The following is a 12098-nucleotide window of genomic DNA, read 5'->3' on the forward strand; positions in this document are numbered from 1 at the left end:
GAGAAACTACAAACATCCATTTAAACTTTCCGTGGGTTCAAATCAAGACTAAAAACCCCATCAATTCATGTGTAAATCTGTAGAGTGAAAAAGCCCAATGAACAGTAAGAAACACAGGTTAATAAAACATCAGGTCAGACAAACCTGATACCCAAACCCACTGTAATTGCATGTGTGTTAAATAAAGGCATTCTAGTGCATGAAATGTTTATTGATTTCAGAAGAGCACTTGATATGATACTGAATTATAAACCCCCTTGCATTTGGTGCACAAGATATAAGGAAATATCAAAATGGGGTGAAAAGGAGACTGATCGATGCGGAGGAACAAAGTGATGTATCACTGTTCTCTAAGGGCAGAGCTGCTGTTGGAACAGAGGTTCTTCTCAGCCCATTTTCCACTGCCAAGATCTGGGAGAGGAGGCAATCAGAAAATGCACTTGTGCTTCCCTAATACGGTTTGGTTTGGTTGGTTGGTTTGTTTGTTTGTTTGTTTGTTTGAGAGCAAAATTACAAAATGTATATTTGGACTCAGAATTTTTTTTTATTAATTTGTTTGTCTCTTGGCAAGCAGATACCTCTGGAAAGTGCAGCTCAGGAGCAGAAATTACTCTCTGAAAGATTTTTAACATTCAGAAAGCTCCACAGTGATACATGACAGCTCTTCTTCCCAGTTGTTTCCAGAGCTGGACTTTTATACTGTTTTATTTAAGGAATCCCATGAAATAGGTGGATTCTCAAAGAAGAATGTTTTGATGTTTCTATAAACACTATGTTGTTTCCTGGAATCTTTAGTTCTCACCTCATGGGTTGCAGTGAAACCAAAAAACTCCAGTTTCAGGACAGTCCATACAGCAGAGCCATGGAGGCTGGGGCATGAAAACTCTGGGAAACATGCTTCTCCAATCTCCCAACCTGCTAGATAGGGTGACAAGTACCAGCATAGATGGGAACAAATTCCTGTGAGATTATGGTGTTTTTCAGACAAAACTGACAGTTTCTTCTTGAAGATGTGAGTGTGTGGAAAACAAATCTTCTATGCAAAATGAACAAAAAGTGCATTTCTCTCCAGCTGAGAATTTTCAGAGCCAAGATGACTCAAACCTGCCCCCCTAAATGGCAGATTTCATTCCATTTATCTGAGGATACAAGAACTTCTTGTATTTCCTGCTGCATGGTAAATTTAATGTAGCGAGATCTCACTCCTCTTCAGCTTTTTCCTCATACAGCCCCTGCAGGCTTCAATTTCTGCAAACAAAAAGGTGGTGATATCCCCCAAAGATAAAGGTATGCCAGGCTGTGGTTACAGCAACTCAGTTTGAAATAAAGTTTTGAATTTTTCTCCTAGGAGACTCCCTAGCAAGGGAAAAAAACAAACAAACAAACAAACAACAAACAAACCAAAAAAGAGAGAGATAATTTGTTTAAGGGACACTCCTGTCCTACTAATGCTGAACTAGTACTGTTCCCCTCCTCAAAGTAGGTTGTCAATCCCATTTTAAAGGATCTAGTACAAAACCCAAAGATGTATTTCCTATGTACCAGTGACTCTTCCTCATCTGGTGTTCTTTCAAGCTCTTTCTGGAAAAGAAGATTAAATGTAAATCCTTGGCATAAGTGTACTGACTGCTAATTAGATTCAGTTTTGCACATTAAATGCGAGTTAGGACTTGGCTGTGGGGGGTTTTTTTGTATATTTTAATGGTAAAAAGAGCACCAAGACATTCTTATGGGAAGGGGTTGTTCTGCTGTGGTTCTGTGCCACTCAATCATAGCTCTACCTCACTGGTTCCAATGATCCCCTTATGGCACAGGCAGAACAAAATACCACAGTAGTAAAGATACTCCTAAACTCCTTTTCTCTGCATTTCCTTTGTTGTCTCAGTGGCAAGGATTTTCTCTGCCTTAACAATTCCTAAAGAAAACCACATATTTGTTTTCTTTATAGATGAAATGTTGTTAGGCTATTAAATAATGTAGTTCTGTCCATTAATAGTGGACACACATTGTCATCACCTGCATGGTTGACACCAGCTCTACTTACTCTTAAGCAAATATCCTGATGATAGCAAATTCCTGTAATTGAAGGAGTTGTGGAGTGTATACTCTAAAAAACCCTAACACATCTGAGCCAGCTAATTATAAACACTTTGGCAAGCCTTGGTATTTTTATTTAAAAGGAGAGTCAAGACTTTCTTTAACTTTCCAGCTCTTAGATAGGCTGAACATATTTTTTGATAGTCCCAGATGGTTCCTTCAGAAAGACTAGTGAACTCTGCTGGTCAGCTAACTAGGATGAGGAACACTAAATGCAACGAGTATCATCTTTTGCTGGCAAAAAAATTGGGTAAAAAACCTTTAATTTCTTGGGTAATAGACAAGAATAGCTGAAAATGTAGACTATCATTGAAATAAAATGTAATACTACATGTGCATTACCAAATGCAATAACTATCAATCTTCTGACCATTATGGGTAACAGTCCTTCCAAACTTACTCATCTGAGTGCACAAATAGTAGAAACCAATATATTATTAAAAATAAAACCAGATCCTTTTTGAAGTTTAGGAAAGCTTCAGTTAGAAACCTTATCCCTTCCTCATTCCATGTGTTCCCAGTGTGGCTTTGTTCCACTACCTGTATCTATCTTTGAAAGAATATGATGGCAGGTGGGAAAATACAGTGGTGTTATTGAGAAAATTAATACTATGAAGAGGAGGAGTTTGTATGAAACATTGCACTACCCTCTACTAGTTTTGCCTGTTCTGTGCTGATTTTTCTGTCATCTTGTAAAAGGCACTTCAGGACTATAATTTTCTGTGTGAATTTTCCCCAAATAACTGTTATTGGTTACTGTTATTGTTAGTCTTTGAATTGTATTATGCTCATTCTCAACAAGTGCTTCTGAACTTTAAGAAATAGGGGTTACATTAACTTCAATACAGGATTTTTTTTGTCGTTGTTAAAAAAATTACTATGAATTTCACAATGTCAGTGTGTCTAGAAAACACTAATAACCGTGTTTTCTTGGTTTACAGTTTAGCATTCCTTTTCCCTTCCTCTGACATCCATACAAAGAAGTTCATTATGCTGAATCCCCTGCAGCTAGTTTATAGACCTACCGTGTATTCTGCGGTCAAATAAAACAAGCTTTGTTAAGGAGATTATGGCTCTGGTGTTTTAACGATCTGAAATCTTTGCTGTGAATAAATGTTAATTGGATGAAACAGTACATGCAAAAGCTTTGATCCCTGAAAACAGAAGTGCATGTAAAATAAAGGTCTGGAAAGAACAAGATCTAAAAATGTAACAAAAACTCATCTTTTAAAATCTCCAGATCAAGTTCTGCTACAAATTTCTATAGGAGTGAATCTCTGATTGTAAATGTTAAGAAAACTCAAACTTAGGGAGAACTTTCTTTTCCAGTAACTTAATTTTCTGGTTACTAGTCACAGAGTGTTCCTTATTTATCCTTCTGGCTCCACTGAATTAACATGTAAAGACCAGTGCTGTACATGGAGCAGCAGAGGCTCCTCCATGTAGACTCTGTCATTAGGGTACACAGCCCTGCCCTCCCATCATAGCTAAAACACAGAACTAGGGGAGGCCAGTTTTTAAGTACTGGCACTGAATTCAGTGGTGGGAAACACCAAAGAGCTTTTGCTTTTGCAAATATGTTCTACACCAGATACCCTGTTTTAGGGAATCAGTCTACAGCAAAATCTGATATTACTGCTTTTCCTTCTCAGAGTTTCTGTGGTTTGTGAGTCAGAAGCATTGGTTTTACACCAACTCCAATAGAGAATACCAAGAAGAACAACAAAGGCAAGACTGGCTACTCAGATTTAATTATCTGTCTCCTTTGTCACAGTGATGACCCAACAAAAACTGATTCTGTGATGTGTCAGGGGCTCCCTGGGAGCAATCCAAGGGCAGTGGGGTGGATGGTGCTCTCTGGGCCAGGACACCACAGTCATCTTGTCATCTTGTCCTCAGTGCAGGGTTCTGGTAGTGTCCATAACCCTAATTCCCTTACAGGTGCTGAGGTTTCCAGTTGCCTGCATCCTCAACATTTTTTAACTGAACAGGGACTAAGATGTTCTGACTATTGAATGGCCATGTAAAAACGGGTCATCTTTGACTCCTTGGTTAATTCTACTTATTCCTGATTTGAATTTACCTGGAAAATATGAAAATAATACCCCTGATAAAAGGGAGATGCTGAGCACCCAAGAAATTCAGCAGTGTTAGCTGTGTTATCAATGTTAAAATTAACTTTTCCTAAGGGCCTGATATTTTCTTTGCTGTACACCAGTGGAGGCTTTTTATCATATAAACAAATATTAGGGAGGCTTTCAGAGAATGAGCTGCAAGAAGCTTTTCTGTACCCACATACATGCTGAAATACATAAAGAAGACAGGTATAAGGTATGAGAAATCCAAGTGGTCCAAAAAGCCTGCTCTTAGCAAAACTCAGCTTATAATTTAAGTCTGTTGATCCCAGAGACATTTTCTGTTACACACGGTTTATGCCACTAACTTCTCTTTATTTAGGCAGATTGTTTAAGAACTAGCTTTACATATATACTTATTGCTGTCTTGCATTGGTAAAACCATAGATTTACCTAAGTGCATTTTATATTCTCTCAAGCAAGTCTTGTGGTCTTCTTATGCAGGTCTTGCAGAACTGTTGGGTGAGTCTGGGATTTGAATTTGTCTTAAAAGAATGTGTATAAACAGTTTTCAGAGAATTCATTCTATTGGTTATGTCATCAGTTTCTCCAGTGTTGAGAGAAGCTGTTCACTTGATGACAGGAGCACACCTCTGTTTTCCAGTGACTTTGTGTGTGTCTTCATTATGGTGTTAGCCTGTATCATCATAGATAAAAACAATTCCAATTTTCACATGAGTTGGTTAATATAGGTTTAAGATATTCCCCAAAAAAGATGCTGTGATACTGTTTATATTGCAAAAAACGTTTTGTGTTTAGAAAGACAACTCAATAGTTAACTGTTGTCTTGCTAGTTTTTGAGGTTGAAATCATACCAGGATTACTTAAAAATGTGAAAGATACATAAAATCAAGTGGCTTAAATTTTTACAATGCGGCATCCTTTGAAGTCCCTAATTTCATCTTAACCTGGGAAGCGTTTTGTCTTTGACAAAAAAAGATATTATTTTCTACCAAATAATTCCACAACTAACTTCAGACTTATGCTATAAATAAATCATAATCAAATCCTGATGAATATATAAAAAAGTTTTAAAACACTTTTCCTCATCTGCCAAAGAAGCTTCAGAATGACAGGAGATGTTTCATTTTGTCAGCTTTGATTACACACCATGCCTCTTCAAACCAGTCATTCCTATAACCCGCAACTGAAGAGACTTTAAAATGTTTCCCAGTTATTCTGCACATTAGGTCAGGATTTCTCAGTCTCAAATTCTATAAGGACAATAACGATAGGAAGGATGGAGAGAGACTTTCAGTAACTGGTTGCTTTTGTGAGCCAGTTATTAAATCAGATTAATATTATCCTGTACCTGCTGAAGTTTACACTGAAATCAATGGAGAAAAAATAAGGACTTGGTGACCAGTTATTTGTCTTAAATATACTTAAACTACATAATAGCAAAAAACAGTGACTGCATTCTGTGGTACACTTTGGATGCCAAATACTTGGCTTCACTTTTGATTCTAGCCGTCAAGATTAATTGTATTCAGATGCTTTCTCAGATAAAAATGGACTTTTCAGGAAATTTTAAGTATTATGAAGAGTTGAGACTTGACAGACGTTGGACCTGAACTGTTCTTACAGGACAATGAGAGGATATACTCTCAAGCCACGCCAGCGAGGGTTAGGTTGGACATTAGGAGGAATTTCTTCACAGAAAGGGTGATTAGGCATTGGAACAGACTGCCCAGGTGTTGCAAAATGTGCCATATATATAAATAGAGAAAGGATGTTCTTTGATGTTTGATCTTTGTATACTTTCAAATCTAATCAACAAGAAGGGAGATTTAATCCATGAAACAGATAGCAGCTAACAAGCTCTATGTGATGTCCAGGTGTCAGAAAAGCAAATTACTTATTGGTAGAATTGCCTTTTTAAGGTTTAGGGCTTGACATGCTTCAATGATCTCAGACCTATGGGGATGTCAACAAAGCTTGGGGAGAAGGATGCCCACTGATAGCAAAGAATGCAGAATTTGTTGGCCACAAGGCCGTCTGGCAGAACCCACAACATAAGGAAGAAACTAACAAAGCCAACTCAGCATTTGTGCTAAAATCAACTCCAAAAGGTAATTCTGGCAGGGGGAGATCATGACCAACACCTCACTGACCACCCATCCAAGAAACCCACTGACCCAAAGGAAGAGAAAGACTGGGCATGTGGACTAATGAACACGAGAAGCAAGAGAATCGTTAACCCATAGAAGACAGAATGCTAATTAATAAGAGAACTATGTAACTTACAGCAAATGAACAGTGATTCCTTTGTTTGGCAAACTGCATAAACAGTAAGAAGTTTGGATAGCTGGCATGGTTGACTTGTAGAATAGCACCCGGGCTTGCACAACTCTGAAATAAACAATCCACGATTCCCTTGAGTGTGTGTAATTGTCGGCTTGTTGCACACCGGGTAACGAACCCGATTTTTGCGGACTGCCCAGGGAGATGGTGGAGTCACCGTCCCTGGAGGTGTTTAAGGAACGACCGGACGTGGTACTCAGTGCCATACTAGTGTTTGGTCGTCGTGTTGGACTCGATGACCTCAGCGATCTTTTCCAGCCTGACTGATTCCATTATTCCGCGATTTTATGGACCGGCTGAGACGCATCACCCCCTCCCACACGACACCCGCTCCCGCTCCCCTCGGCCGCCCGCGCGGCCCCGCCCCTCCCTGCGCGCCGACGCGCGCATGCGCGGCGCGGCCGCGGCGCTCGCCCCTCCCGCCGGGCCGGGCCGGGCCGGAGCGCGACGGGCGGCGCCGGAGCGGCCGCGCCCCGGGCAGGAGCCGCTCCCCGGGCAGGAGCCGCCGCCGCCGCCGGGAGCGGAGCCGGGCGGGCCGCGCCGCGCCATGCGGCTGTGCGGGGCTCTGCTGAAGAGCCCCATCCCCAAGCAGATCGAGTACTACTCGCGCTTCTCCCCCTCGCCCCTCTCCATCAAGCAGTTCCTCGACTTCGGTGAGCGCCGGGGCCGCGGGGTTGAGGGGGAGGTGCGGGGGGTCACCGCGGCTCTGCCGGCGAGTAGGCCCCGGCTCCTCGGCCACAGCTCCTCGATGCCCGGCTCCTCGATCCCCGGCTCCTCGATGCCCGGCTCCTCGCCCCGCAGCGTGAGCGCGGCCGGGCCCGGCGGGGCGGCCCCGCAGGCCGGGGGCCCCGCGCTGAGTGCGGGCCGTGCGCGGGGTCGGTGCAGAGCGAGCAGCCGCTCGTCTCACCCAGGTGCCGGGAGAGGCAGGCGGGGTGCTCCTTCCCTGCGGTATTCCCGGGCACGGGTGCCGTGGGGATGGGGGGTCGTACTAAGGGTTTCTGACCTGACGTTTTTGTGAGCTTACCCTCTCCTTCACTCGCTGGTCTTGAGAGTGGAAATTTTAATCTAGAGATCGACTTACTTAAACCTTGGGCGTGAACTCTGGCAGTACTTGTGTGGGAGACCTGTTTGTGCAAAACTCAGAAGTGCTTCAGGAAACGTTGCTGATGAAAAAATAGCATTTTTTTTTTCAGAATAAATAATAATGACATTATTAGTATAACAATTATTTCAGAATAAATAGCATCTCTCTTTGTAGAAGCACTGGAACTAAACCCAGGAGTGGCTTGTGCTGCTGTTAAAAAACGTGCTTCCATCTAGATAGCAATAAACCTGTATCTGTTATCAGATGTTGTTTGGCTCCTGCTCTCTGACACAAGAGTTATTGAGATTTTATTATCATATAAATATTGCTGATAGAGTAAATGTAAACGCCAAGTGTAGCACCATGAAGTGTAACAGAGCGTTCTTTCGTTCCACGGTTACACTAAAGGTGCAAAAGGACAAAAATGAGCCAGTGGTGTTCAGCCAAAAAGTGATTAAAAGTGGAAACAATTGCACAATTATGGCAATGGTATTAGTGAAAGAATGCTGTAAGTACAGAAAGCCAGTGCTAGGCTCGATACAACATCTCAGTGAAACAGGTTTTTGTACCATTTAAAAAGAAAACAGCAAAAACCCCACATCACACCATGGCTCCATTTAAAGGAGAACCTTGCTTTCTTTCTCTGGTCTCCACTCACCTGAATTTGTTCTCACTTCCCCAGCCCTTCCTGTGCTGATGGGCTTCTCCAGCTCTGGCATTTGTGCTTCTTATACTGTGTCTTTCTGTACTGCTAAGAGCAATAGCCTAAAACTTATCTTTATTTTAGCCCTGACATTAAACAAATCATGTCACCGTTTCCTATTTGAAAGTTGGGTTTGTAAACTGTTGCCAGGGAAGTACTGATGATTGTGAGGCTTTTCAGTTGTGACTAGAGAGGTATAAAGATTTCAGAATTTTCTTTAATGCCTTGGATGTTGTGACAAAACTTTGCTTTTTGCTAAGGATTTCTACAGGTCTCTGCTGCCCCTGCATTACTGTTTGCCTTTAGACTTCTCTTCTGTGGCAGCCTTTCAATAATGTTATGTTTGTTCTAACATTGTAGTGTCTGTATTACTTTGTGGTTTGAAAAATGTCTCGCAATTCTCAGGAAAAAAGTAGTTTTATGTTACAATTTTAAGCCTGGTTTATGTTAGTGGAAATGAACAGAGTGAGAATGGCATGTTACAGCCTGGCCAGCCTTATTTTTTGGATGTGCTCCAGTCTGTTGTCACTGATGTGTCATTGGAATCGTGTGTGCAACCTATATATTTAATTGTATTCATATTTTAAGACTGATGGGAAGGTATCTAGTCGTTGACATTTAAAACCTCTGAAGGAAAAAAAAAATGTCTATGGTTTAGTCTTGGAAGGTCACTAGGAGTTTCTAAAATTAGTAGTTTTATGTTGTATCAACATTGCTAAACCTATCAGCTTGATCTTAATAAGCCTTATGGGCCACTTAACATCTCCACTTACTTCCTATTTAGTGCCTGTATTTACTTGGGAAAACTCAAGTAGGAAGCTTACAGCAATTTAAGCAGATATATTAAAAACAATGTAGTTACTTAGCTTATGTGATCCTAGGTGTTTATGGCTTTGGGTAGTTTCAAGTTCTGTTGGAGACTTCAGAGGCCTAGAGGAAAAATTGACATCAAAATGTAAGGTGATGGTGCAAGAGTTTTACCACTTGAGGCGTGGAAGGCCTGGAGAACATGCACTGTGTCAGGGAGCTATGTTACTTTAATCTGAATTAGCCAAAAAAGAATTTGCTGGTGGCACAGGACACAGGTATTCAAGAGAGCAAATACACCAAGCATAAGGAGTACGATACACAAGGTGCAGTTCAGTTGTGTTTACCCCACCTGAATGTGTAATGGGAAGAAGACACTCTGTTTTGTGGTCAGCTTATAGAGGCTACCTAATGTCTCACTTAAAAAGAAATGGTATTTTTAGTTGAGCTACATGAATGTAGTGCTTGTTTTACAAAAACGTGACTGAATTTTCAACAAATACTGAAGAAGAGTAAGCCCAAAGGAAATGTGTGAATAACCCTCTCATGGCAGTCTGATTTTGTCTGATGTACATTTCTTGTATGGGATTTGCACTTACTGTGATGTGGATTTATTTGAAGAAAGTTTTTTTGACTTAAATTCTGATGCTAATGAAACTGCAATGTGTTCTTTATGTCTTTTTTTTTATTATAGGTTATATTGGTTTATACTAAGTTGGTGGTGTAAAAATTTATCTCTTTGTAAAAATCTGATGAGCAGGGGAGGAGAAACTTTATATTTCTTGTGAGCTGAAGAGTCTTCAAAGACAGTTGGTGGCAATGTATAGTGAGGTACAGCTTGGGCTTTTATTTATTACTAAATAACCATGTGGGTTGTATGGAACACACCTGTCTGCATGGTGGGACTGTAGAGTCTCTTCCTTTCCAGTGATATAAATTAACTTTCTCAGAGAGCTTAATTCAGCTAATTAAACCTCTATAAAAGCCAGTTTGGCTGTTTGAGGTAACTGGCTAGTCCCAGAAGCCCATGAAACAAACCAGAAAGCAATAGTTAAACAGCGACTCTCACTTGGTTTTCGTAGCTGAGCCCTGTCTGTGTCACATACTTTGTTTTGTTGAGCTTGCAGCTGTCTTTGTAGCTGCCGCAACTGTGTCAGAGGTTACTGTGTCATGGGCTCGGGACCTCTGTGTCAGAAAGTCTGAGCGCTCAGATTATGCAGCTTTTTTCTGTTTTCGCTGTGTGTACATTTTCTGTTTGCACACTCCTGAATACTGTTCAGGCAGTTTCTTTTGTTATGAAGTGTATTTCCCAAGATTGTTGTGCAATCTCGTTCCTTTGCAAAGGAATGACCTTCTGTAAGTGTGTTTCAGTATAAACAAGTTTTGACCTTGTATAAAATTAGCATGTCATTCCAGGTTTATCCAGGGCTCTATATCTAGTCTGGCGAAAACACAAAACAACCAACTGGATTCAGCTATGTACTTCCAAACTGGGTAGTTCTTCTGGAAGTTATTGTGATAGATTTCCAAGTACAAGCATTTCTTAATGACCCAGACTGATATAATTACTCAAATATCCTTTCTGAAATGAACTTTTGAGTATAGATGTCATCTAACGTTCAGGTACATGGGTCTTTGTACATTTTGGGAGCTAGACTGTTTGAGAAAAGCAATGCCCGTACTGGAGATCCATATTGATCAAGCATCTCAATTTAGATTTGCTTCAGTGTGTAGAGTGGGCCTTAGAGGGTGACAGGTTAATCCAAAATACACAATCAGCAACCACATGGATACCCAGTGGGTCATGTATGCCTGGGGAAAATATTAACCCATCAGACAGGTTTGCATGAGGAAAGTAGAGTTTCTTTTCTGTGAGTGTCCTAGCATTTAAAAAAGGCACCCGGAGCCCTGAGCTCATGGTGCCTGCACTGCAGGCTGTGTTGGTGAGGGCCGGGTGTGAGCCGACCCCTTAGAGCTGCACTGGTGCCGAACCCTGCCCCAGCTGGCAGGCTGCACACAGCTGCTTGGCTGCCTCGGGTACCTCAGTGAAGTTACTGACAAATGTTTTGGGAAATGAATGGTTGTACTGCAAAGGTTACATATAATTAAGCACAAATAAAGACATGAGTGAACTATAAATTGTGCAATCCTTTGATCATGCATGAAAGAGTCATTTGAAGTTGTGCTTGTGCTGTGCTGTTGTGAACGTGTGCCAATATACTGTAGTCAAGTAATTCTCTCATTGCTGCTGCTCAGCTGACCAAGTGCCTGAGACTTTTGTGAGTCTGAGATTTGTTTCATCAGAAACACCTACCATGTGCTTTTGGAGCTTGTTTACTACTAAATCTGTCTGGGCCAGTTGTACTTAGCCTTTTTTTTATGTTTCAAAACAAATATTTTGGATGAATTTTGTACTTACAGGGTTAAACTTTGCTTTTTGTTAGCTCTTTGAACATTTGATGTACTAGTGTTCATGTACCACATAGTTACTGATGAATTTGGATAAAAAAGTCACGCGTATGCTGAAAATAGAAGTGAATCATAGTGAACTCTTGTTGTGGAATGTGGCTTAGGAGATCCTGATTTTGTAGGTTATAGTCAAAATATTTGTGGCAACTGCTGCAATTTGTGGCAACTGTGGCATTGAAAAATATCATGAAGGTTGTAATTTGGTAATTTTACTGTACTGTGAACAGCTGAGCATGCAGCAGATAATCAGTGACTGCGTGTGGTTTGGGAACTGTTGTGCCCTGGGGTGTATCTGGAGGAAAAGATGATCCATGGATCCTCCCCATTTTTAAATACAATTTTTGGTATGAAATTGTTTAGTTTATGTAGTAAAAGGGTACCTGTTATAACTTAGCTGTCTCGAGGAAACCTGTAGGCCTCTTCCAAAACTAAAACCATTTATTGGCATCACTGTGGATTGTTGACAGTTGACAGGTGATCAGGTTTCTGCAGGAGTGTT

At 41.0% G+C, this 12098-nt stretch overlaps 1 protein-coding gene across 1 annotated transcript in view; it reads left to right on the forward strand.

Moving 5' to 3' along the window:
• The first annotated feature begins 6962 nt into the window (after nucleotides 1-6962).
• The window catches only part of PDK3 (pyruvate dehydrogenase kinase 3), a 51845-nt gene continuing 46709 nt past the window's right edge, over nucleotides 6963-12098 (forward strand). The window contains exon 1 of the mRNA XM_064646809.1: nucleotides 6963-7189. Within this exon, the coding sequence (XP_064502879.1) occupies nucleotides 7084-7189 (106 nt within the window). The 5' untranslated portion in view covers nucleotides 6963-7083. The remainder of the gene's footprint in view (nucleotides 7190-12098) is intronic.

Source organism: Pseudopipra pipra, chromosome 2 (assembly GCF_036250125.1).
Source record: "Pseudopipra pipra isolate bDixPip1 chromosome 2, bDixPip1.hap1, whole genome shotgun sequence".
Taxonomy (NCBI): Eukaryota; Metazoa; Chordata; class Aves; order Passeriformes; family Pipridae; genus Pseudopipra; species Pseudopipra pipra.